This window comes from Ambystoma mexicanum, chromosome 14 (genome assembly GCF_040938575.1).
Source record: "Ambystoma mexicanum isolate Mex_15411 chromosome 14, UKY_AmexF1_1, whole genome shotgun sequence".
Classification (NCBI taxonomy): domain Eukaryota; kingdom Metazoa; phylum Chordata; class Amphibia; order Caudata; family Ambystomatidae; genus Ambystoma; species Ambystoma mexicanum.
In genome coordinates this window covers 170,187,342-170,214,362 of record NC_090940.1, presented here as the reverse complement: position 1 = coordinate 170,214,362, position 27,021 = coordinate 170,187,342, and the positions used below count along the sequence as shown (strand labels likewise).

The window sequence follows — 27,021 nt, the reverse complement described above, 5'->3', positions numbered from 1 at the left end:
GTTGAACCGCTATCTACCCCTTCCCCCACGTTCTTGACTCAGTTTTAGGGTACAAATGTTCTCTAGGCCGACCCACTTGTAATTCCTGAGCAAATATGCCTAAGCAGGCCATTGTGACTGATAGCCGCCCAACAGGTTCACATGGGGCACATAAACCCATTTCCAAAATGGAAAGAGACCTGCAAGAAAATACAACAAGATGAGGCCTGCATGGAAGAAAAGACATAAGGAAGCTCTAAAAGAGCCCCTTTTCTCTTTTCATTGCAACCACAGTGCATGAAAGAAGAAATTACTAGGAAAGAGGAGCGGAAGAAGTGAGGCAATAGGTACGTTTTTAATTTATTTGCAAGGCGAGAAAAAGGGTGGTATTTATCATTGATGGACCCTGTCTGGGTTTGATAGATGCAAGAAAAGAAATGCATTGGAAGATATGTGGTTCAAAGTGATAATTAATTTTGAGTGTGAAATTGTGTGAACTGTGAAAAACCTGAGGGTGTTTCACTGCTCAGTCCCCGGGAATCCCTTATTCAGGTGGCCAGGGAAGGGCCATCACTATTAGATCCCCGATCCCTAGGGGTGTACAAGCGAGGGAGGATCACCAGCGTAGGGGGTCCTCGGGTAGTGGGGACGAGGCGCCGGAATGTGAGATATGGTAACCCCCATTTCCTGACAGTTTACCCCGTATTCCCTCTACCTTTATTGGATAGTACAACTCCCATAATTCCTCTCATTTCTTTATCAGCCGAACTACTGAGACAAGGAAGACTGAGACTAGGAAGATTACCACTAGTGATATGCAATGGCCCTGTCCGCCTAATGAGGCCAGGCAGGGTCAGGCATTCAGTCGCAATCACAGACACCTGAAACTCATTGACGGCAACCCAGAGTATAAGAGGTGCAGCACAGAGTCAGAGGGCGAGACCGGGTACGAGAAGGAACAGCTGAGCAAGGGCTGTTGAACACCAAGCTGCGGAGAACGGTAGGCCGAGATGCTTACAAATTGCGAGTGAGCGCATGAGACAGCAAGGCGAGGGAGTCGTATCTCCAAGAAACCACAGAGGTGTTGAAAGGAAAGCCGAGAAGCTGGAGGAATCCTTTATTTGATGTGCCTGAAGGTTACTCGTTTTCCTGGAGCGACAGGGGCCTATGGTGAAAGATTCACCCGAAATATTGTTACATCAGAATTGTGTTATATTGATGATGGTTAAACAGGTGAGGGAAGCCTGAGAGAACTGCAATACATATTAAACTAATGTTGAGTCAGATGAGGGAAGCCTGAAAGACTTATGTGAACTCTTTGAACTGTGCCTACTACCCACCTTGAAGGAACTCTTAAAGAGCACCAATGACTTGAACTTAGGGAAGGGAGTTGTGAACCAACTTCTTTGCCATTCTGACTTTCTTTTGATACACTCTTATATTCATACATTTCCCCACGCTTAGTTATTGTTAAGCATGAAGGCAGTATACCTTTCCGACAGACTTTTTCTTTGTTTGACTAACTGACATGGACTATGTTATTTTACCTTGATGGTCGAGACTACTCCCATTATAGAAGTAGGGCCAGTTGGAAGTCTCCAACCCCAATTCAAAACTTAACAAAATGTGTAGAAACGTGTACCTTTGTGTCTGTGTCTAACTTGTTATACCATGCCTGCCTCATATATGGTGTCAGAGTGGGATGCGGCTCAACTAAAGCAAGTTGGGGGACCCTGAAGTTTCAAAAACTGAGTAACAGAGCCTCAGATCCAAGTGTAACTACAAAAGGCTCCATTGGCTTTTACATGTGCAGTATTAGGGAAGTGTCCATCCCTCTGGGAGAAAGGGGATTGATACTTAGTGATTTGGTCCAAATACCTCCCCCTGGACGTTAGATTAGCTCCCAAGTCAGGACTGGCCTGAAGTTTGGATTAGATGTAATAGCAGGAGTCATTGACCCCGATTTTAGGGGAGATTGAAAGGTTTCCTTACAGAAAGATGGGGAGACAGCATTTGAAATCCAACCCCGGGATAAAATAGCACAAGGGATACTTGAAAGAGCTCTGTTCCCCCTGTTAAAAGGAAACCATAGAACAATAGACCACAGAAAGAGGTAAATTGGTCTTCAGAGAAGCTGATAAAAGACCCCAACTAATTTTACCATCTGGTGTTATTGAAGAACAAAATGTTTTCCCTGATTTAGCCTTTGCACAAAGGAATGATCCCTTGCTATCTGAAACCTTTCAGTGAACTAACTCCAGCTATGTGGACTGGTTTACCCGAGGGAGCGGATGGTCCAGAGAGAAGCTGCGAGTCCTGAGAGAGCCAAGAGGGTTAGAACCATGAAGCGGCTACCAAGTGACCCAGGCCCTAAAAACCTTGAAGGGGTCAGCTGGGCTTAATATCCCTAAATGAAGCGACACAAGCATTCTATTCCTAACAGAGGTGAGCTGGCCACTTTATCTCCGGGAACTGAAAGAGTTGAGCCAGGCACCATATCTCCCGAATGATCATGAATGGCGTGTTGGGTCTAAATTCCCAACATTGTGTTTGTCAAACAGGAAACATGGGAAGGGGCCGAAATGTCCCTGAGAATGGGGGTCATTACGACCCAGGCGCTAAGTACGCCAACTTTACCACCATGGTGTAAACTACGTTTACACCATGGTGGATGGCGGATTTACCGCCCCATTCCAAGGTGAGTGGGGCGGTAAATCCCCATTTCCCATTTTCCCTTCCCCATTTCCATTTTTGCCCCATAGGGCATAATGGGAGTGGGGAAGGCGCTAATTACGCCACCGTAAATTACGGTGGCGTAATTAGCATCATGGCGGGTTAGCGCCATGGATTTTAACGGCTGCTAAAAGCAGCCGTTAAAATCAGAATCAGGCGTTAAGGGTTAACGACGGCGTTAACCCTTAACACCTGGGTCGTAATGAGGCCCAATGTGTTTTGTAACAAGAGTGTGGTGGACTGTATATCCCCTGGAACAGAGTTTTAAAATCAATAATGTGCTTGGACACACAACTGAAGTGTGTGAGCCAAGAAGCATACCAGGCACTGTATTCCTGAGACGGTTTGGGAATCAAGGATCTAGGTGGCTGCTTTATCCCTGAGCATATGTTAGGAAATTGGAGAGCATTCTGTCCCAAACACTATACTTAGACCACAGATCCAAAGAGAGAGCAGTGTTGCCATTAGACAGGGATATCATTATCATTTATAGATAAACCCAGAACATCAACATGTGCTTATCCCACTACCAATCACGATCACAACTAGGTCTTTCAACATACTCTGGCCCGAAGTAAGGGGAAAGGCAGAATTTCAGTTGGAGAGCAGTATCCAAGCCAGATAGGATGCCCCCGACATACTATAGTCTACCCCCTTCTTTACACCTCATGCTTGGGCACTGTAGAAACATGGACATCTTTTTAATGTATACATATGCCCCCAAAATCTACAGCAGTGTATCCCATTGTACATATGCCCCCAAAATCTACAGCGGTGTATCCCATTTCCCATCCTAACCACAATTAACATCCCTGAAACAACATTTCTGTGTCACATGTTCTGTTGGTCCGCCACAGTGCATTGGTCATGTGTATTTGGGTTCTATTTCTTGCACTTTTTTAAAATTTGATTTGTATTCCCTGGTCGTGGGAGTAGCGGCAGAGGCTGGGAAGTGGGGTTCCAAAATATGCGACTGTCCGCCACCTCAGCATGCAGATTTGTACTGGGTGATAAAGGCCATGTTCTGAGCCCTCTGGAAGGCTGTGGCCCCCTTGGAAGGCACTACACAGGGATAGTATAGCAGGATACAGTACTATCTTTTTGAAATCCTCTATTCACAATATACAAAAAATGGATGTAAATGTTGCAAAAAAAATGTCACATTTACACGCCCCCAGTTGTCTTTGGGCCAATAAAAATAAAGGCCCTTCTGAAGACGTGGGTACAGTCATGGGGGCGATAACCGCCATGTGCCAAGCCACACGATCTGTGCAGTCTTTGCACGTCTTCTTATTTTGAGTAAATTCACTATTTCATCGCAGGCTGATTTTTAATGCTGTAGTAGGCATATTTTAAAATCAAAAGGGAGAATGCTTATGGACACAGTAAAATGAAAAATATCATGCGACACAAATAAAACCTAAAATATGTTAACATTTTACATGAACGTTATATCCAGATATCCATGGACTTCTTATCATGCATTAGATTACCATGCAACAGCCGTACCCAAGCACATTTCCATTCTCCCAAAACAAATGATCCTTCTCAAACATTCAAGTAAATTAGCTGAACATGCATAATCCAGAAAACCTGCCAAGAATGTACGTTTCATTAAAAAGGATTTTCTGTTCTCTGACTTTATAAGTGCATACTTGCAAGACTGGTGGTGATTTATAAGGTTAATGGCTAAGACAACAAACGTAAATTTTAAAAGACGTTTTCCTATTAATTTAATATCTTGTTTTGCAAACATCACCAGCTTCAAGAACTGGAGACAGCGGTTCTCTCTATACGCCCATCTTCTGAAGCAGTAGGTTTCTCCTTCTTGCGGAAGTGTCGCTAAACAACGCCTTAGAATGCTTGCATTGATGAAATAACTAACAATCATGTGTGTGAAACAATGCACTGTAAGTCTTAGGCAGTGTCTGTGTGTTTTATCATAGTCTTAAAATCAATACTATCTCAATTACCAACTTTGTGAGTATTGTGGTAACGTTTCCTTATTTCTTTAGCATAACCATATGCGATCCAAACAGAAAAAAATATTGTTTAGCTAAGTGTTTGTTTCTTAGAAAATGTTATTTGAACAAATACTAAATTTGAAAAACATTTTAAAAATAAAATCAGATTACACAGACACCATTGGCCATTTACGAATACATGAACAGTGTAAGCATTCCAGCGTGTAGAGATTCGCTCATTAATGTACATATTTACATTACTTCCAAACTAAAATGTAAAGATGGTGGATAATAAACATCATTCGAACTCTAAATGTTTTGTTTTTCTCAGAATTAATCCCATGTGTTGGCCTGCTGCACTAATAAGGAACCCTCAGCCACAGTGGTCAGGCAGTCATTACCATCGGCCAATGGAGGCAAAGGGACAGACTGCTAGAACTGGAGTACCTCAAAAGGAACTCTCAGCCACAGTAGTCATGCAGTCATTACCATCGGCAAAGGGACAGACTGCTAGAACTGGAGTACCTCAAAAGGAACTCTCAGCCACAGTAGTCATGCAGTCATTACCATCGGCAAAGGGACAGACTGCTATAACTGGAGTACCTCATAAGGAACTCTCAGCCACAGTAGTCATGCAGTCATTACCATCGGCCAATGGACGCAAAGGGACAGACTGCTATAACTGGAGTACGTCAAAAGAAACTCTCAGCCACAGTAGTCATGCAGTCATTACCATCGGCAAAGGGGCAGACTGCTATAACTGGAGTACCTCAAAAGGAACTCTCAGCCACAGTAGTCATGCAGTCATTACCATCAGCAAAGGGACAGACTGCTATAACTGGAGTACCTCAAAAGAAACTCTCAGCCACAGTAGTCATGCAGTCATTACCATCGGCAAAGGGACAGACTGCTATAACTGGAGTACCTCATAAGGAACTCTCAGCCACAGTGGTCATGCAGTCATTACCATCGGCCAATGGACGCAAAGGGACAGACTGCTAGAACGGGATTACCTCATAAGGAACTCTCAGCCACAGTAGTCATGCAGTCATTACCATCGGCAAAGGGACAGACTGCTATAACTGGAGTACCTCATAGGGAACTCTCAGCCACAGCGGTCATGCAGTCATTACCATCGGCCAATGGACGCAAAGGGACAGACTGCTAGAACGGGATTACCTCATAAGGAAGTCTCAGCCACAGTAGTCATGCAGTCATTACCATCGGCCAATGGACGCAAAGGGACAGACTGCTATAACTGGATTACCTCATAGATGGCAAAGCCAATTGTGAAGAGATTGGCCCCCAGTTTTCGATCTTTCCGGCGGTTCTTTTGCATCAGGGACACCAGGAAGCTGCAAACAACCTCATTGTCATCGGGGTCGTCGTCCTCCTCTAGGAGCTGCAGGCGGTACTGAGGGTTGGTCCAAAAGGTGTCTACAACAGCAGATGGGAGAGGGTGAGGAGTCAAATTCTCCCAATACTGTGAGGTCAACCTGTTTTATTATCTACAGCATCTTTAATGCTTGTTTCTTTTCAAAAGGTGAAAAGAGAAGACAAAAACATGAGACAGAAAACTAATTGTCTTGAAGCACTTTTTGATCCCATTTGCCTCTTTAAAGAAGAGCCTGCTCAAACTTTTTATGCACCTGGGAAATTGCGACATCCACCGGCCGAACAGCCCCGCACCCATCGGCCCTCATTGACCGACACAGTCCAGGTCTTCAGTCGGTCAGACTCCAGGGCGTCGGCGGTCAGGTTGCAGATCTCCAGCTTTGTGAAGTTCTTCAGGAAGTCATCATAGGACATCCTGGAAAGAGCAGGAAGTCGGAAAGATTATTGCCAAAAATACATTAGACTTGTTTTAACAAACCTGAAGGTTTGAAAGGAAGACCACCTGAAATTTGGAACAATCCCAAACAAATCCCATCTACAAATGTCCTTATTTTTTTCGGTTCCTTGCTTCCTTGATTCACAAACTTGATCACCTTTTCGATCGGCAGCCACTGGGCACACGAGGTGCTGCAACCAGCTGCATGGACGAGCGTCTACATGTGCTCCGGGCTCACAGGACCCATCCCCCAAACTCTATGGGGGTACCATTATGGGCAGGATTCAAGATTCATAACTTTACCTTACAGCCGGCTGCGGCTACACTGCCACCCACGCATCACAACCAGCTACATAGCCCCCCCCACGCCCCCCCAACCTGTACATGCCCTCCTGGTTCACAACATGACACCACCACTCTGCAAGGGCAGCATTAGGGCTAGAATTCAAGGTTCATACATGTAGAAGCTGCATTGGGAAATATTGTATATTGAGATGTATACATTATACCCTGAAATGCATGTGCTGTACATCTCTGAATGCAATGTATCATGCTTATTATCAGGGATTGAATTTAAGATTGGATTAGCAGGAGCTAAAGGCAGCTGCTGGGTATCCAGCATTAACCAGTGACCAGAAGCTACCACTGGGGAACCAGGAGCTAGTACATGGTGATCTGCAAATCTAACTTTTACATACAATACAAACTATATCACTTTGTCCATTATTTTAGCACATTATGCTTTAAATGTTGTATCTATGTGTCTGAATGTCTATACGGTATTCCAGAGTTAAATTCACATGGGTGTGTTGGGCATCAGTTGTCCAGGGGAGCCGAAAGTAGCTCCTGGTAGCTTTTCGTGAAGCTAACCAAACTCTTCTAGGCCACAAGCAGGACTTAAATACCTCCCATATGCCCTCAATTTCAAACCCTGTTATATAGTGGGTGTGTGTACATATATTTCATTTGCACTCAGGTGGCTGCAACAAGGAACAAGACTACACATTCTCTGCCCTCTGTTTCCAGCCACCCAAAGCCCTTCCCCGGGTGGTGCCATCTTTTTTTTATGTTGGGGAGGCAACAGAGAGCCTAGGCTTGTTGCCTCCCCAACCCCAACCAAACTCCCACCCTTCCCCATCCCCTTCCTCCCTCCCTCCCTCCCCACTTACCTGCTGGACCAGAGCTTAGTGCTTCGGTCCTGGCGCTCCTCCAGCTCCCGGTTATTAGAAATGGAAAAGGGGCCTAGCCCCATTTTCCTATGGCGGCGGCCATCTTTTTTTTCTTTTATCTTGGGAGATTAGCTGCGCAAGCGATGCCAATCTCCAGAGGAAAAAAATAAACAATTTGCACCCCGGATAAACCCCGGGTGTGAATGGCTTTCACCCCGCTATGGGGGACGGACATACCGGTTAACAGACCCCAGGCCTTGCCGAGGCCTGAGCGTTGGTCGGGCCTACCTAGGCTCGGGTAGGCGGGCTGTTACCAATGCTGTCCGCCCCCAGAGCTGGGGTGAAAGCCAGAATATATAATGCAGACTTCTTGATACGCGCATCTCAGTATACAATGAATGTATCTAGTGTCCAGACTATATTTCAGATTAGTACACTGCAAGGGACAGTCACATTGTTTCAAACGATATGATTGGCCCTGGCTGGGTCCTTTCCTGCCCAACAAGGCTCCGCTCACTGCTACATTTAGTGCCTTCTCCTTTTCCATTTTCTTTGTTTTTATTTTTTTTTATTTTTTCAATGACTGCCATGGAAAGGGAGAATGGATTATGTATAGTCCCATCTCCCCATTCCGTAGAGGCAATTCTTTTTTCTTTTTCCAATTGCGAAACTCCTACAGCAGTACTCCAGTCTTATGGGCCAGAGTACTAATAGCATAAGCCCCTTGCAGGGCGGGGCATTATCGGTTCCGGTAATGCCCCGGGGCCTGGCGAATGGGCACCGGTGCATTATCTCAAACGGTAATGCCCCCCTGCTAGGGGCTTATTGCTGAAATATAATTTACACCTTCAAAATACACAGTATATAATGTGAATACCACTATAAAATATATAGATTTATGAATCTTTAATTATGTTCCTAAAGGACCCCCAACCTGCCCCTCAAAACCATCATGATGCTATCACTCAGACTCTCGCTTTTAGATTGACAAAGATTACAGAAACCGGAAAGTTCCTGTGACTTTGAGCATTTTGCCAATACCCGGGCGTTAGGGAGAGGGTTAAACTGAATTAAATAAAGTTTCGTCTCCAGTGTGGAAATCTCTTCAAATATAATGGTAGTATGCCTAACGGTGTGTCTCCCATTGAAAAGCTATTGTGGAGGGAATACAATCTCATCCTGTTAATGGTGAAAATCCAATCCGCCTGAAAGAGCCGTTTCTTGGCCAAGGCAGGATTAGTTAAAAGTGAATCAAGGCTAACTGCACCACCCAATGAGATGGAATCAGAATACTTCTTGAAACTTTTAAGAGGGCCTCTAATACATCTACCAACGTGGTATCTCTCAAATCTTCAAGCACTCTATTCGGGGAGGGACCAATGTTTTTCGATACGAGATCACATCCATTGATGACATTTCATTTTGTCATGCCAATTAGGTCACATTTTCTTTGGACCCGTAATTGGAAAGCCACTGAGATGGCACATTAAATGTTTCTATCACAAAGACGCACATGTCCAATACATTAACTGTGTTCCATCATCTCTGCTGTAACGAAATCGCTGGATTCGGTCACTTCTCCCCTGGGGGAGCCTTTCCCTGTGAGGCTAGGGAGGTGAGCCCGCTATACAATACTCTCCCGATGGCTGCAGGCAAGAAGGGACCTCACTGCAAGAGACTCTCCCCCCCCCCCCTCGGAGGACAAGGATTCCCAGTCAGGGGAGGAACTCCACAAGCCACATCCTTATCCTACCCATTCTAAGACATGCTATGAAGAACAAGAGGGAAAACCAATCAGAGTTTGTTATTGTCAACCACGTACTGTATTGCTACCTCTGAATAGAAACTTGAAATGTACTGAGACGAAGAGAAACAGTGCAAACGTAATGATCATGAATCAAAAGAAGGACGTACACGGTCCACTGGGGAAGACTCCCAACAGCGTAATAAAGAGGAGGTAGAGACCTGCAAAGAGAGTAGAGTGCTTGCGTGTTTTAAATAGACTCGCAAAGACGTGCTGAAGGAAGCCTGGGCATGAGGCGCCTTCGAAGGAGCAAAAGGCCAGACACAGCCGTGTACGCCTGAAGTTGGAGCCAGAAAGAGAAATTGAGCACTAAGAGGGATATAAGGTGTGCCGGCCCGGAAAGAGGAACACGCGTTGGCATGATCACGAACAAGCTGTGCTGGACTAGGCAGTCAACAAACTATGCCAACACTGTTTTGATGAAAGAGGAGCAAGCAGAGACAATGGATGAAACTGGAGAGAGCCTCTGTGGGAAACCACCGAGAGACCAGACAGCCGACCTGACAATTGATCCAGAGCGTCCCCCATGTGCATAGGGTACGACGTCCTATCATCCGCAGGAGGTTTTTTCGTGGTTTTTTTTACCGCAAATATTTTGCCCGAAAAACTCAAAGTTTTTTTGGGGGGGGGGGTTAGAAAAATATATAAATTGGGTGTGGGTGTTTGAGAATATATAAAAAATTAAAGGGGGTGGGGGAGCAGAGGGGGGGAGAACACCCCCAAAAATAAAAAATAAATACATTTGATGAGTTTTTTCGTAAAATAATCTGCGGTAAAAAACCCAGCGAAAAAACATCCCGCGATGAAATGACATGGAACCGTGCATAGAACCCATTGACATTATCCCTGAGGAACACAGCTAACAGGAAAAGCGAGAGACCCTGAGGGTCCGTGAATGAAGATAATTGGAAGAATCATACTCGTCTCAATGGAGACCAACTATCAAGAATAAGTAAAGACAGTGGAAATCATTATTTGAGCATTCACACTTGTCCCAATAAAGACAGAGTGTCGAGAATAAGCAGAGGTTTGTGAGTTGTGGGAATATAAAGTACCAAGAAAAAGTATGGACTTTGAATAAAACTAATCCTTTGAAACTGAGTAGTAAGAAAAGTAGAGAGAACCAAGGGACAAAACAAGGCGAAGGTAAAAGGAGAAAAAAAGAAGAAAACAAGAGAAAGGACAAGTGAAGCATAAACACATCCAGTATCAGAACTATGGAACCTGACAAGAGTAGTTACTGACGACTACATAGAGATTCAGTACTGAACTGACTGTGGAGAAGAACCAATTCACAGGACAAGGCAGACATTCACCTGTGTTTTATGTAACTATATATGTATTATGTATCCCAGTTGCAATACTGAGGCTAGAACTAGGAATCCTCTCTCTAATCTGTTGTGCTACGTAAAAGAGCGGAACTTTACATCAAGATCAAGAACAATCCATCCAATCCCTTATTAAGATGTATGAAAGAAGCTATGGGTACCTCCAAACAATCCAAAATGGAAAGACAAATGGCAACTCTTCATGAGGCAAGTGGCTGGACCCTGCGTTGGGGTCAAAACAACCAAAGTATGATACACCATCCACATAAAATCATAACCTTATGGGATTGGCAGACTAACTATGCACACCTGGCGACCTTGAAAAGTTATACTTTTGTGTCTTAAGTTCTCTACACCTTCAAAAGGAGACAAAAGTACCTTAATCTGTGCCCTTCTGTAGTACTGAGACGTTTCATGCTGCTAATGCAAATTAACCATCTTCCCACATTAGTGACCCGAACACGGGGCACTACTTTACCAGAATCTGCAAAATCATGTAGAATATGTGGTGTGTCTTCTAATCTTGAGACGGCAAGGCATGTACTAACCCTATGCCCTAGGATGACCAAATACCATAAAAAATATCTTAAGAGTTATGTACACAACCTGGAACACATAGGGTCTATTGAGTTTTGGTACTATTGTATCAACAGCCTTAATCCTAAACTACACATAGCTCTTTTTAGAATATGGGCTATTGCAGAAAAGCAAATGCCTACCTGAGGATTGCAGGAGGAACCAATAGGTCTTGGCCCTGGCTCTGGTGGAAAGTATTTGAGCTCGGTCAAACTCCTTGGCATCTCACTGGAAAACCCTAGGTTAGCATTAAAGCTTGACCAACGAAAAACTCATAGTATGCATGTCACCTCTGGTCAACTGGTAACTGTAAAGTGCTTCTTCCCTTTTCTTATTACTTGTTCTCTACTGTTCTTTTTATTTTTTTATTAAGATATTAGTTTCTTATGTTTTATGTGGAAAGTTTGTTATTTGATGAAGCGATTAATTGATGTTTTATACTAAGTGCAATGATTGTCATGTTTTAGTATTGTTTGTTTAAATGTGTAAAGTTTTAATTTAAAAACTGTATCACATTAGAATACATGAATAAATAAGTAAATATATATGGTGGTAAGGTCAGCAGAGGGTAGTTTTCTGACTGTGGACAGATCTTACTTTTGGACTATCACAGATGAATAACGAGCACATTAGTTTGGTTAAATAGGGAACTCCCTTATACTAGAGGGAAAGTTAGGAGTTTTTGCACTTGTGTTAATAAAGCCCATGAATATGGTAGACCAGAGTCTGTGTCCATCGTCTGACCCAACACACCGCTCAATTTGTCTTGAAATGTGTGCTGTAAAATGCACCATTTCGATACATTTTTTTGTTTTCAAAGGCCCTCGGTGGGGTGGCCGGAAGAAGCCACCTAAACCCCCTCTTCAGGTAGTTAGCACTTGTGCCAATTTGGGGAAAATGTATGCACCACCACTTTAAAAAAGCATCAACCGGCACTGCACAATATGGAAACTGGATCTAAAATTCAGACAAAGAGGCAGATCTGCTGCCTTATTTGTTGTTTAATTGGTTAATTGTATGGCGATCATTACATCAGAAGAAACCAGCATCATTACCTAGAGGCCACTGGGAAAGGAAATAGTATGTGATGTGGAGCCCATGGTATTCAGAAAACCCTACACCCAGCGCGCCTGCCACAATATGGGAATAAATTGAAAGGTATGAAATGGTGGCCCCGACGTGAAAAACCTGGCCCCATAAGAAGAGGGGAATGAAGTGGGTTGGACTTATTAGCGAATTTTCAAATTGCTAGATACAGTAACCAATAATGAACAGGGTGGTTTTCTAGCCACCTGACCAGCCATGCACCCTCAAAATAGCTTAGCGTGTCAGGTTACAGGAGTGCCTATGTGCACAGATGATCACCAGCTCAAACATACTATGTGCCAGAGTCACAGAGATTTGCACTGGAGCCAATGTGGAGACAGCATTCAGCATCTGGATTCACACCCTCTTCCATATTCCTGAATTATAAATCCTAACAGTGGAGCACAGGTGAGGGTCCTGGTGCATCTCCGATATCCGTGCAAGCAGATCTCTATGATCCACATTTGAACACAAGAATCTGAAGGATGCTCCACACACCGCCAGACTGACCCCAGTGTTAGGCTTTTTGAATCAGGTGTAAGGCAGCAGGTGCAAATCAAAGATGCTCATAACACCAGTATCCCGTTGTTAGATACAGTGCAACTCTCTGTGAACCAGGACCTATTTGAACCCTTGATAACCTTGATTTTGTTAGAGTCAATGCCGCATTTTGGAATTCTTCCTTTTCACGGTTTATCTCCTTGGATATTTTATCTGCTTTTGATAGAGCATGCCACAAGGTACTATTTGCATGCCCTTTGCACATCTTATCTACAATAAAAATGCATATTTTTGCCACAAATTAAGAAAATCACCCACACGTACCGCCCACATGAAAATACACAAATTGTACCCTCACCAGAACTCGCCATCCTCCTTCACCTGATGCTGCAGACGGGTCTTCTCGGATTTATCAATGAGAGACCATTCCTTCGCTCTGTGGAACAAGAAATAGGTACATTATCCACAGCATGGCAGAAGAGCCAGTTTATACAAACCGATGTGACATTCGAAAACCCCAACACCTCCAGCGGGTGCTGTACTACCCGCTCATACACCAATACTATGAACAGTAATGCTTAAGCCGGCTACATCTAGAGAGGGCGATGTGAGAAAACTGAGGGTATCCTCACTCCTACTCCCCCTGGATCCTCTTCTCAGGTGGCCACAGAAAGGCTATTGTGTGTGGATCCTGACCCTGGGGATTGGAGAAGCGAGGGAGGATTACCTGGGTAGAGGGTCCTTCAGAATTGGATATGGGGTGCCCACAGGCGAGACATGGTATCCCCTTTTCCATATTGAAGACCAACCTAACCCTCCCCTGGGCTTTATAGGCTACTGTAAAACATCTCCCCTTATTTGCCCACATCATTTTACCTTTGCCAGTACTGGGACGAGGAAGAGGCGACAGAGTAATGAACACTAAAACCTAATTTCACCACTCTACTACTGGGAAGAGGAAGATGCCTGCAGAGTACTGTTTGGGTCAGGCATATCCCTTTAACCATAGTCAGGCAATTCCATTTGAGACTCCACACCTGCAACATGTCAAATGGTTGCAGGTGTATAAAGGGAGAGCCAAAGAGCAGCAAAGGGAGCAACAGGTAGGCTTTTGTGGGAGATACCAGCAGGGGAACCTTCTCAGGTGGAGGCAGCCATATTTGGGCCTGAGAGGAAGCCAGGAACCTAGTCGATGTCCCACAGGACCTGTGGAGACCCAGGCAAGCGGGGCTGTTAAACTGCCATAGGCATGGGAGCCACCGTGTGGGAAAGATGGCAGCTGGAGCTGAGAGCGAGGAAGAAAGAAGAAAAGACTGTCCACGTACATGCAGAAACAGCCGAGTTGCAGCACCCGGAGAGCGAGCGGGGCTCGCAAAGGCTGACCCCCGGCTTTAGAAGCAGAAAGGAAACAGCAGAGCCGCCGGAGCAGAACGCCAAGGACCGGTGAGTGTCCGAGAAAGCCACTCAAAGCTGGGGTGCTCCTAGCCGGCTGCACATATGGAGCAAAGTGCAGTATGAAGGAAAACTTGAAATCAAGCTGATTTAAGCATATTGAATACTGGACTGAATTAAAATCTGAAACCAAGTATATTGACTGCTAAATTGAATAAAACTTTATGGGCAAGGCTAATGGCTGATGAAAGTCAGAACAGAAAGTACCCATTTCAAAGTCACCTACGGAAAATAGCGCAAATATGGAAGGGTGCGACAGAAAGGTGGGGCATGAACCAGACCATCACAAAGTGAACTTTATGAGTAGATACAGTGCAGCAAGTCCAAAGGCTGGCACGAGGTTTATGCCACAGTATGGCAAAGCCAAGAGGCTAACCAGAAGATGTCAGCAGAGTGTGAAGTTGCACATAGAGCCAAGAGGCCAGCAAGGAGAAGCTACGTCAAGGTGAATCAGTGCACAGGGGCGCCTACAGAAAAAAAAAACCTTTGTGGGCTTTAAGAGCCTGGGGTGCCCCGTTGCACAACCTGTGAGGGGTGGACGGAGTGGTCGGACAAGTGTGCCTAGACCAGTGAGCCCCAAATTGTGAAAACCAAAGACATTGTGCAACAAGCTAAGGAGAAACTTTGAAAGACTGAAGACTGGTGAGGCAATCCAGTCTTCAAACCGAAAGTAGAGTCTTTGAAAGACTGAAGCAAATACCCGTTGCTATGTGGAAGTCTTGGAGAAGGGAACCCTGAGACTTGATGAACTGCAAAAGCTGTCTTGAGGACGTAGTCTCAGGACCATTTTCTTTTGAATTGTGTTGCCTGAAACTTGGGGCAGGGAACCCAGAGGATTGTGTCGAACCGTGTTGCCTTGAACTTGAGATCTTGATACGTTTGTTGAACTTGGGGAAGGGGAGCTGAAAAGGAAGCCAAGAGCTGGAAGAAGCTCAGAACTTTATGTTCATGACCATTTCTTTTGTTATTGACACCCCTACACATTGTTTAGCGTTGTGAGGGCAAGGATAGGTTTTGGACACAGACAGATTTAAGTTGAACTTTCTGACTTTCCTTAGTTTCATACAGGTAGGGAAATCTCACCTTAGCATAGGGCAAGTTAGGCCTTCCACCATCCTGACATTTGATTTAATAAACTATTATTTTTAACTTTGAATCTGTTGTCAGTGTCTTGCTTCATGATGCCTTCACAGTGACCATGCCTAATAGGCAGTGGAAACGACAATAGGTCGTACTGTCTACATTTTGAGGGTAGGATTGTGTGTGCTTGGGCTTCATTTATTAAAAAATAAAATGAAAAATCTTACCTTTTACATGTATCAAACTGGGACTACCAGCTTTGCAATGCGTGTTCTTCTAAGGAGATTCCTGAATCTCGTTATAAATAGTCTTTTCTATTTCTAACAGGGGCCGTTAAAAACCTAATATAATGCTTACTATCAGGTACTATCAGGAAATTAGGGACTGCTGGGGCAAAAGAGGGAACAGTTAAGTTTTCAATGAGGTGGTCATTTAGATGGTGATCAATGAGCCCGATTCCCATCTCTACAGTAACTAGGATGAAATAAAAAAAATGGTTAACTTTTTTTTGGTTGAAGTTTTTTATTTTAATTAGAAACAGGTTGTGGAGTTTTGCCTGGTGGGGTGCTAGAGACCCTCCACGGATGCCAGTGCCACGGGATCTGAGGATTAAGGAATTCCAATCATTTAGTCAGACAAGCATAAGGACATAGCGGCATAGGGGCACAGGGGCAATCCATGCCAATGTACCATGCTCCATCACAAGTTCAAAGCAAAGACGCCCCACTTGAAGCAGTGCAATTGACAAACGCATGAGACAATGGCAACTTCCCAAGAGGAGGGAAGCTCAGAGGTGTAAGGCAGGGACCTGCATACAACAGCCGGGCGTGCTGAATGAGGGCGAGCAGTGCCTGCAACCTCAGAATCTCATTTCAATAAAGTGTACATTTAGCTGAATCTGAAAGAAAACCTAGAGACATTCAGAGAATTCTGACGAACAGTATCGACAACTTTCACTCAGGAATTGCCATAAAATTCTCAGAAGAACCTATTGGGCCTCATCAGGACCCTCACGGTGACAGTATGAACGGTGCCGGTAAGGCACCGGCACCGTTCATACCGTCCCGCCGCATTACGAGTTCTGCTTGCGGGTTCCTGACAGCCCACCATGTCCAATCGCGGGAGGCGATGCCGGTAGCGAGCATGGCAGTAGCCGTGCCTGCCATACAGGCACGGCTACCGCCATGCTCGTAATGAGGCCCATTAGCATTCAGTTCTGAGAATACGTAGCACCTCCGCAGACGTATTGGCACAGACCCTAAATGTGAAAATGAAGCATGTGGTTCGCCATGTCCACATGCCACCGCCATGGAGAACAAACAAATACAATAGGGCTCCTTGTGCAGATAGCCTGAAGACATCAGTTCACTCTGCAAATGTGTTCAGGCTGTGCGGGCACCTTCCTAAACCTAGCCAAACCGGTTCCTTAATCTTTCCATAGCTGGCCTAGAGGTGGCACAGGTTGAGCAATTCTGTCAACTCTTGGCTGTGAAGCAGGATCTCCCCTGTCCGGCTTTAGGGGCCACAAGGGCTAGGTGCCTCCTTGAGCCAGTATTTGATGGGCCCCGGAGTGGTATAGCAGGGGATCCTTGCCCTTGTGCATGCCTCTCTTTGCGCAACCCAGAGAAAAGGCACAGAAAAACCACCCAGGGCAGTAGTACTGTACTCCCACCCAACAACAGTGCCCGAAGATCTCACTGAGCAGACCCAAAACCACGGCATAGAAAGATACATGTCCCTTTAGGGAAAATCCGTTCTCTTCACTCAACAATAGTAGCATGCATTAACATACAGTTTTAGCTTCACACAGTACATCAAAGCTGTTTCACAGAGTTTGCGGGAGCCTGTGGTGAACCCCAAATCCCCAGGGATACAATATTACAAAGCTGCGACTTCCCGAACATTGAGACTCTATTGCCAGAAGCAAAGACCCAGGAAAATAGTCCCCGGGCAGCAGATTCTCGCAGCAGGGAGTCCATTTCATTAAGTACACAGTATGAAAGTAGAAAAAAACGAGTTTACAGAGCATACACATAACCAGTGTGTTTCCAGAATCTAATTCACAAGCTGCAAGCACAGGGGACCTCCCCTCAGGACAGGCAGCACCAGGGACGGCCAGGGCCGGCTATAGTTTTGGTACAGCTCAAGACAACAACCAGCATTAATCCTCACACAATTACGCAACCACAGGTGCAACAAAACCTCACAAACAGTCCCACCCAGGGGTAGGAGAAAACTGCATACCAGCACACAGCTCCAGCCCCTCAGTGTAGGTTGTCAAGGATAGTGGAAGAGTGCCGAGGTGTGATAAGGGGGTGCTGAGGTGAGGGAGGGTGTACACAGTGGAGGGGTGGTATCGGGGTGGAGGCAGTGGGTCTAGCAGTGGAGGGGGAGGTGCTGGTAACAACAGTGGAGGTGGTGATGGGCAGAGAGGAAGAAGTGCTGGGAACAACCGAGGAGGAGGTAGCATCAGAGGAGAAGGAAGCCGCATCAGAGGAGACGTTAGAAATCACTGCAGAGGAGGAGGTGGTCACAAGTGAGAGGGAGGTGAGGGTAGTGCAAGAACACACCTGTGAAGCAGAAGAGCAACCCCTTAGATATAAAAGAGTAAAAGGTCTGAGGAGGTCAGGTTGGTCCAAGGCAGGCTGAGGACGAAGGATGTTGGAAGGAGACCCAAGCAAGGAGGATGGAATAGTGGCATTTATTTATTTATTTATTTACTGTTTGCTTGTTAGGCGCTTTTACGTTAAGAACATGCTGTTTCAAAGCGCCCACAGAGCAGGCATGGAGGGAGAGTGGGAAGTACATTACATCACAATATTTAAGATCAGAGAGAGAAGAGGGAGGAGGAACAAACCTACTATGCCTGTGAGTATTCAGAACGTGCAAGTGCAAATGCAGAAAGGAAGCGGGAAGAGGGGGTACGTGCCCGTGGGTGAGCCATGGATGATGTGTTAGCAATGCAGAGTGCTAGACGGACTGTTCCGCGGGAGGTGTAAGTGTGTGTCTCCAGAGTGGAGGGTGTGCAGATGCAAAGTGCTGTGGATAGACAGGAGCTGGGAGGAATTGGTGTAGGAGGTCAAGGCCCCGAATATGCACAAGAGCCAATGATTCTGAATTCACAAGACGAGCAGCTGCCTTGTGCTCAATGGTGAAGTCCAGCGCTTGAAGGTTGATGAAAAACCTGAGCAACTCGAGATTCTCTGCATTCATGGAAATAAGACACTTTAAAGGAGAATGATCGATTTGGATCTTGAATATAGACACTGCCAGGTGGTGTCTAAAGCACCTTTGGGCCCAAACAATCCCAAAGCATTCTTTCTTCAACAGCGCCCCACCTCTGTTTTTGCTCCGTGAGAGGGCAGTGGATGTATTCTACAGGGTGTTACCTGCTCTTCTCATCCATTTGGGACCACACTACATCCCCGCCAAGACAGATATGTTAATTGCAGTCTCTAGTACAGTGCTTTCAGCACTGGTGCTTGGCGCATGGCAACATTCCGTTCTTGGAACATCTAGTGACACTCCTCGGTCTAAACCGCATTCCTTGGAAGTTTGCTTGTGGTCAGGGGAGATGCTATGGTTCCATAGTGAGCCCCAATATCCAGGAAGTCCAAGAAAATGCATCACTCGGGGACGGAGTGTGACTTTGATGAGGTCTCATTAGGGAAGAAGGTCAATAAACCAGTCCGAAATAAAAGCAAAGAAACTCAGGAGTTTTATGCAATAGAAACAGTTTAGGACATTTGAGCTCACACCCGCATGCCATTATTACAGCTCTGCCTCTGACAGGATTCCCCCAAATTGCTGCTCCCCTTGTGGAGTCTATGAAACCTGCTGTATGTGACTGTATAACCCATGACCATTGCAGAGTATTGGTTGCAGCACTCACCAGCCTTCATAAATATGGGGAGAGGATTTTTTTTAATGCAATCCTAAAGGCAAGAAGAATCTTCTACCGGTGTTTCTTCTCCAGAAGGTTAAAAGTGGTTGAACGCCTTCAATTTACATTAAAGTATTTAAACCACAGTTCGAATCAAGGCAGATCAAAGCAGCGCTGTCATTACCCCACTCTGCAACAGAACATAGTATTCAAACCTCTTAGTAGTGTAAAAGAGTACCCCACACCGAACAGAGACTCAAAGTGACCCTCAACTTACGAATCGCCCCATGATCCGTTCCATTCAATCTGCCCCCAAGGGTTCCGGAGTCGAACCAGCTTCACTTTGTCCCCTTTGAAAGGCGTCTTTTTGGGGGTACATGTAGAGAAAGGGGAAAACGAGTATTTCAAAATGAGATTAGTTATATCGTTGTAAAATTTGTATTAGTTTTCAAGAAATTCATGACAAAAAATGATTGGTGATGAATATTCATTTGAACATAAATTAATGTGTACCTTTTGTCTGCTCGTGTATCTCTAAAGAGGTGGCAGCATTTCGTGTATTAAGTCAAAGTTAGGGTTGATCATGTTCTCTCAATGAAAAGATGATGGGGAGAAAAAAATACCAGAAATCCAGACGTACCTCTTCCACTCCTGTGACGGAATAGGCATGGCCTTTCACGAGACCACTCGCCATGCGGGTTTCAAACTGCGCCGGAACCAGAGACTGAAGCAGAAGAACGAGAAAGATACAGCGGTGTAAGGACCGGGGCTTATATGGTACTTCTTTAGTGCCTGACTGTGCATTCCTCATGCAAGAGGCCCCGCTAGATCAGTCGCTACGATAAGGGTCCGAATGCCATAGGGCGAGGGTGCTGGACCCACTCAATAGTAAAATGAAGTCAGGTCAACTGTATATCCCTGATCAATGGGCATGAAAAGACTTTGCAATTCATGGCTTTAAGTGGCGATCATCTGGCCATTGGTTGTCCTTTCTGAAAACCTGACTGGATTGAAAGTCCATCCTCAGACCTGGCTGGAACTAACCAGACAATCCATGGAATAAATCCATTAAGAACCCATTGCATGCCAAACACATAGGCATTGGCAATACACAGGAACTTGGCAAGCAAGGGCCACTATTCTGAAATGTTTCTCCATATGAAAGAATCGACCAATGAATGCATGAGTGACTAATGACGCAGCGCCTAGAGCAGATCAGATGTATCGCCACCTAATACTTGTGTAGTTTCTAAAAATAGAAAGGTAGTGAGAAAACAGGCAGAACCATATCAAAGAACCTGATCCCTCTGTAGATGGCCGTGTAGCCACATTTACAGTGATCCAGAAGTAGGGCAGACCAATCACATATCCTAGAACCCACGTGCCCAAAGCATCATCTTAAGTCTTGTATTTTACCAGGAATCAAGCTGGTGTTTTAGATGCATCACTTTCTACTGGTGTTCAGGCAAGCAGCACCATTTGGCTAGTGTTAACACAACTGCACAGCATTCCAACATGCAAGCATATAAGGAAAGGGCAGACATACAGCCAACAATGAACAACATACCGCTCACACAACATACACCCCCAAACAATATATCGTCAATCACACTAGGCCACATCATGCAACTGCGGATTAAGAGATGACATGCCACCAACATGCATGTGACATATGACTACACCAACATATATTCAAGGGATGTTGATAGACTCAAACATATGGAACAACAAACACATATGGATCAGATATAAGATCTAAACATGCAAACACGGTATGTACATGCAACACAACCCCTTCAGCATCCACGCCTAAGGCTCAAAAGGTTTTACATAGAGAATACACAAGTACACGCAAACAAAGAGTAAATAAGTGAGGAAACATTTTTCTTTACAGGGTTATGCACGTACATTGGGAATGTCAACATTTGAGTACAAACACTCAGTCTAAATGAAGCATTTTCATAATACAAAGTCCTTCACACTACAAATTAAATCTTAACTCACACTACTAGAGCAGTCGCTTTAAATATGAGGAAGCTCACCTATGATTGAGTTATAGTGAGCCTGGTGGGGTAGTGGTGTAGTCGAATGAACTTTGTAATAGGGACATATTTCATTTGGACCGAGTATTTGCAGCTGGCATTCACAAGGTTTGTATACGTCACATTTTTATTGGTAGAATTTTAAAATAGTTGTTTTTTGGCACGGATGCCGACCTCATATTGATCAACATGTGTGGAGAACCCAGTTACATTACAGGAAATATCCTGAGCCTAGAGAGTGGAATATCCCACACGATGTCTTGGTTTATGGCTGCAGACGGGCCCGTCTTCTCTTTCCATGGCGGCCATCTTTAGACAGTAGTTTCAGTCATTGAACGGGACGTTTCAATGACTGAAAATACTTTTTTTTTTAGCACCCTGAGTTACTAATTTGGTAGCCCTGGGTGCTAATGTCCTTAATCCCCCCCCCTCAGCCTCCCCCCTGCCGTTCCAGCCCTTGGAGCAGGGGCTTAACGCCACATTGTTACTCTACATTATATACCGGCTGTGCATCATGCACCAGAAGGTTATTTCCTTGATATAAACTTAAATAAGCTTGCAATTAAATAAGATATAGTTTCTAAAGCAGCCAAAGGTGTATTTAGCTATCAAGGGTGCTGCATTGATATGCCAGGGGAGGGTTCATGCTACGATGGGGTACAACCAGCTGAACCACATATGCCAGGTTCACTCACTTCCTTTGCCGATATAGCTGCATATGGACTGTTACTGGCATCCTATGGTAGTAATATCCTGACGCGGCAGGTATAGTCCCACACGGTTCCATGCCATTTCATCGCGGGATGTTTTTTCGCTGCTCTTTTACAGAAAAAAAACCATCTGATTTTTTTGGGGGGAGGAGGGGTTCCCGCCCCAACACGTCATTCCTTTTGAGTTTATCTATTCCCAAACACCTGCATCCCATATATATGATTTGCTAACCCCCCTAAAATAATTTAATGGGTTTTTTTATTAAAAGACTTTCAGTAAAAAAACTTGTGAAAAAACATCCCGCGATGAAAGGACGTTGTACCAGCCACACATGCCCAGGTGCTGCCATAAAATGCACCGTTTGACCGCCTATATGGAGAAAGGGCAATCTTATGTATTTTATAGGCTCACTTGGTAGGTCTGCCATAACATGTAAGGAGCAGCCGGAAGTGTCCAGTCACTTCTTTCATGTGGCAAGCATAGACTCTTTTCTCTAGAAATGACATCTAATGGCAATAAGTAACCCGGCGAGAACGAAGCAGAATGCAACAAGCATTCTGATTGGCTCTCGCCAGGTCCCTACCCGGCCGGGAATCCCTCTGTCGGGATTCCACGGCCTTTGTCCCCGGCGGGGGGCATGGCAGCCCCTCAGCCAATGAGGAGGCTCGAAGCGGGGCCATCCCCGCTCCGAGCCTCCCTGCAGCTGAGAGGCTGCCTTCGCCCCCCGCCGGGGACTCGGGTAAGTCTTTTTTTTTTTAAATCCCTTCCCTCCCACCCACTCGCCCCCCCAACTTACCTTCTTGGTCCTACGTCCCCGGCGGGGGACGAGGGAAGCCTCCAGCCGTGTGGAGACTCGAGCGGGGCCATCCCCGCTCCGTGCCTCCACACAGCTGGAGGCTTCCCTCGTCCCCCGCCGGGGACGCAGGTACTATTATTTTTTTTTCCCGTCCCACTCCCGCCCTCCCAACCCCACTTACCTTCTTTTTATCCTTTTTCAGGAGCGGACGCGCTGGGAACACTTGTGTTCCCAGCGCGTCCGCTCCCGATGGCCACCATGGAAAGGGAAAACGGGCGGCGGCCATTTTCTTTTTGTTTTTTTTTCTCCCGAAACGCTGCAGCGTTTCGGGACAAAAAAAAAAAAAGCTTTTAGTGCCCCGGTCACGCAATTTTTGCGGGCCGGGGTACTAATAGCAATAGAACCCTTGCGTCGGGGGCATTACCATCCCAGGTAATGCCCCGGGGCCGACGCTCGGGTTCTATTGCTTAAGGCCTGTGAATGCCTCTTATCCCTTGTTTGGCCACCATATGGAAGGTGCAGCCTCACATCTGCAGGTGCTGACTGCCATCATCTGACAAGTGCATCCTCACGTGCTTAAGAAATACCACCCAATGCAAGCTGTTGCTTCTCATGCACGGTGTAGCCACCATACGCAAGGTGTGGTCACCCCCATGCCTAGGTACTGCCCATGCATGCCAATTTCAGCCTAAAATCTCCCAGTTTTCAAAATTGTGAAGAGCAGGCCAGACCCATGTCAGATGTGAGCCCTTACCTCATTGAAATAGTCACCAAGACAATATACAAACAGAATGGAGTGGATCAAGTGTAAACTTTAGCTGGTCTCTGTCACAATGAAACCAGGAAAAACTGCTAAATGTTCCTCACTTATTTAAAAGCAGAAGTAGTGGTGCAAAAATGGGATTGACAAGATCTAATAAGGAAGAGACTCATCCAGCAACCAGAGGGCATCTGGTGAAGCAAATAGGCCTTAAGTGTGTGACGTATTACTTACACTTCAGAACTGTACAGGCTGCTTCTCCAGGCGAGCATCCTGGCAGGTCCAGCCTAACTCTATTCACATGAAGTTCAACCTTCAGAAAACCAAACTGTACCTTCCACATCGAACCACTAGGTGGTGGCAAATGTACGCGAATAAAACTGATTCACACTACAAACATGTAGCTAGATAGATATAACAGATCACCAGCCGAAATAACAAATCCATTGTTCATTTTAATACAACTAACTTAAAGCCTTTAAGCATGAAAACAAGAAACATGTTGGCTACAATTGTGTTTACTTCTTCTAAACTATAGAAGACATTGTTCATGTACAGACGGGAGTAAACTGGCCAAGGAATTAGTGACACCTTGAAAACACTTCAGAGTAACAGCTATGGACGCGGCATCCCCTTCATTCTCCATTCAGTTAGCCACTCCCACAGCTACAGGCTTGGGCTAGGAATGCAGGCGGCTGCACGGCTGTAGCTTCGGTTTCTTCCCTAAATCTGCCCTCCTGCTGTTGCCATCCAAGCATTCAGTCAGCCACCTTCTCTCCCCGATTTTTCTCTGTCCCCCTAACCTCTTAGGACCTTATCTGAACACCAAGACTGAGCAAGCACGCGTAATCCAGCTAAAGGAATGGGTAAACAGCGGACATATTTTTGCTTGCGTTGAGGGTCCTAGAATGGCGTATTCCTACAGCATGCTGACACATGCAATTTCAGACGGCCATGAACAAAAGTGAACAAGCAAACACAGCAGGCAATGTACTTCTGTAGGTCTAGCCGAGCCACACACGCAAGTCAAGGCATACAGTCCAGGCCAGTGTCAAGCATACAAACCCAGGGTGGGTGGTCATCGGCCCCCTTGCTGCCCGAGTCTGGGGCTTTCAGTGGGTCACTCACACTCTCGATTAATTGAGCAATTTTTGCTTCCAAATCATTCTGAGGCACAGTGCCACAGGAGCTCCCCATATTCTCCTGGGGTTGCGAATTAGGAAAAGAGGAGAAAAACAGCCAGTGAAGAAGGATTAAAATACAGGGAAGAGTTACTGTTTAGCTGTCAATATAAAGAGAGGCAAAGCGGAATAGAGAAAGAGCAGAACTTCACAATATTGGGGAATTCATACAAAACGAAGTGGGTGGGAAGGAAAATATGTACAAATAATACAAGCCTTGCACTATTGAAAAGATAATGCTTTTCATATGGCCCATAACCAAGGGTCTACAACCTTTGGTTCGCCTGATGTTTTGGACTACAACTCCCATAAGCCACTTGATCCATACCCCAGACCTAACCCATTCCATGCCTTAAAGGTCTATCATTTTTCTTTGTTTTATAGAACTGTTTCCATACACGATGCAAATGGATGCAAACATTTACTGGAAGGCAGCGTAATATTTCAGCGTTAGTGCAGTAGTGTCAATCGATGAGGAACATGTATTTTTGGGATACAAATTGAGTGGGGTGGGGGGTTAATAGGGATTTAGGTGGGATGATCTGTTGACCACTTAAGCAATTCAGTCACTTAGGTTGTGCTACCTCTTTAAATAATAACATTACGATTCCCTGCTGAAACCGAATGATGGTGTATTGTATTCTAAAAAAATATAGTGACATCATAGGAGGGCGCCCCCATTATGTGTCCTAATGACGTCCGAATACATAATGTTCTCGAAGGCAAGGTACATTTGCCTTATATATTTGTATAACACCTAGGCAAATATTTGGGAAAAAACACCCCGCCTGGGGCTTAGAGTGTTTTTAGTGATTCCAATTTTGCAAGTTAATGGCAGTGAGGGTTTATAGTCATTGCATCGAATTCCAAAGCATCGAATGCCTTGCCATCGAAAAAAATGCATCTAAAAGAAAGCATCAAATTATTTTTTTTCACATTTTTTAATGGGGGGTCCTCCCAGCCCCCCTTTGTTAACCTTTTAAAACACGTTATAATGAAAATAAATCCTTTACCTTAAAAAAAAATGCATTTGATGCTTTTTTTTTAGATGCTTTTTTTTCTATGCTATGGCATTCGATGCTTTGGAATTCGATGCAATGACTAGATACCAGCAAGTGAGGCCACGGGGATCTCATGATTTGGCCTCAGTCACAGAATTTGGCGAAATGGGAAAGTGGGAATTCGAGCAGAGGTCACCTGGTTCCATAGGTGGCAACTAAACCCCACAAAAAAAGGCCTTTACAAATTTGCCAAGTCTACTCTTTAAATCTGCATCTGTTGAATGGAGCTACGCTCGTACCATGACTTGGCGCTGATAGACCCTAGACCTACAGTGATGGATTTGAAGTGTAGAAGGGCATCCAAGTGTTCAGAGTGATCTCAAGTGATAAGGACTAGTAGACCATAGATTCCGTAGGCTTCGATCACTAGTCATCATCAAGACGAAACCCTCAGAGATGTAAACAGATCGTTGCTAAGCAATGGCGGAGCAGCTCTCCTCGTTTATTGGAGGACATCATCGTTAAACGAACAACTTCAAAGTTTGTTAAAGAACACTCTATGAAAGTAACCCAAGGGATTAAGCGATCAGGATGGCGTGACGGTATCACGTGAAGACTGAGCCATGCCTGTACCCTCAGTGTTTCAGTTTGAGGGCACCTGTGACACCACCTCTGAAAAGGAAACCAGAGCATGCCGGTATTAGAACAACTGAAATAAGAGGTGGGTATAAGGAACAGAAAAAATGTACACAAGAAGGGAGAGGATTCTGGGAGACAGGATGCTGCGTACCATATCAAAGGTCTTTCCAGTGATGTTGACTTTGAGTGGACCCTGGCAGAGTTCTAGTTGGCCAGCAGGAGAGCAGGAAGCTGAAGGGAACAATTCCTTTTGAACTCTTTCTTCTGCAAATCGTCTAGAACCTGCACCCATGTTTCTCCTTCAGTCTCTCATTAATGGGCCATTATGGTCTATGGAGTATTGGATCGTCTACATGGTTTTCTCCCCATCACCTAGCACATATTTTCCCCTTGTTTTGGCTCCGCATTTATCACCTTGAATCCTCTCCTTCGGTTATCAGACCTAGATTGCTCTTCATATTGTGTCTGGTAAAACCCAAAATGGCCGGGCAAGCCTTTTTGACCA

At 45.2% G+C, this 27,021-nt stretch overlaps 1 protein-coding gene across 1 annotated transcript in view; it reads right to left on the bottom strand.

The window, feature by feature from the left end:
* Window positions 1–27,021, bottom strand: part of CAPN3 (calpain 3) — a 338,459-nt gene that overhangs the window by 127,149 nt on the left and 184,289 nt on the right. The window contains exons 6-11 of the mRNA XM_069638824.1: window positions 24,761–24,898; window positions 20,027–20,110; window positions 19,664–19,749; window positions 13,330–13,407; window positions 6,326–6,486; window positions 5,944–6,113 (exon numbers count right to left, since the gene is read on the bottom strand). Coding sequence (XP_069494925.1) covers window positions 5,944–6,113; window positions 6,326–6,486; window positions 13,330–13,407; window positions 19,664–19,749; window positions 20,027–20,110; window positions 24,761–24,898 — 717 coding nt within the window. The remainder of the gene's footprint in view (window positions 1–5,943; window positions 6,114–6,325; window positions 6,487–13,329; window positions 13,408–19,663; window positions 19,750–20,026; window positions 20,111–24,760; window positions 24,899–27,021) is intronic.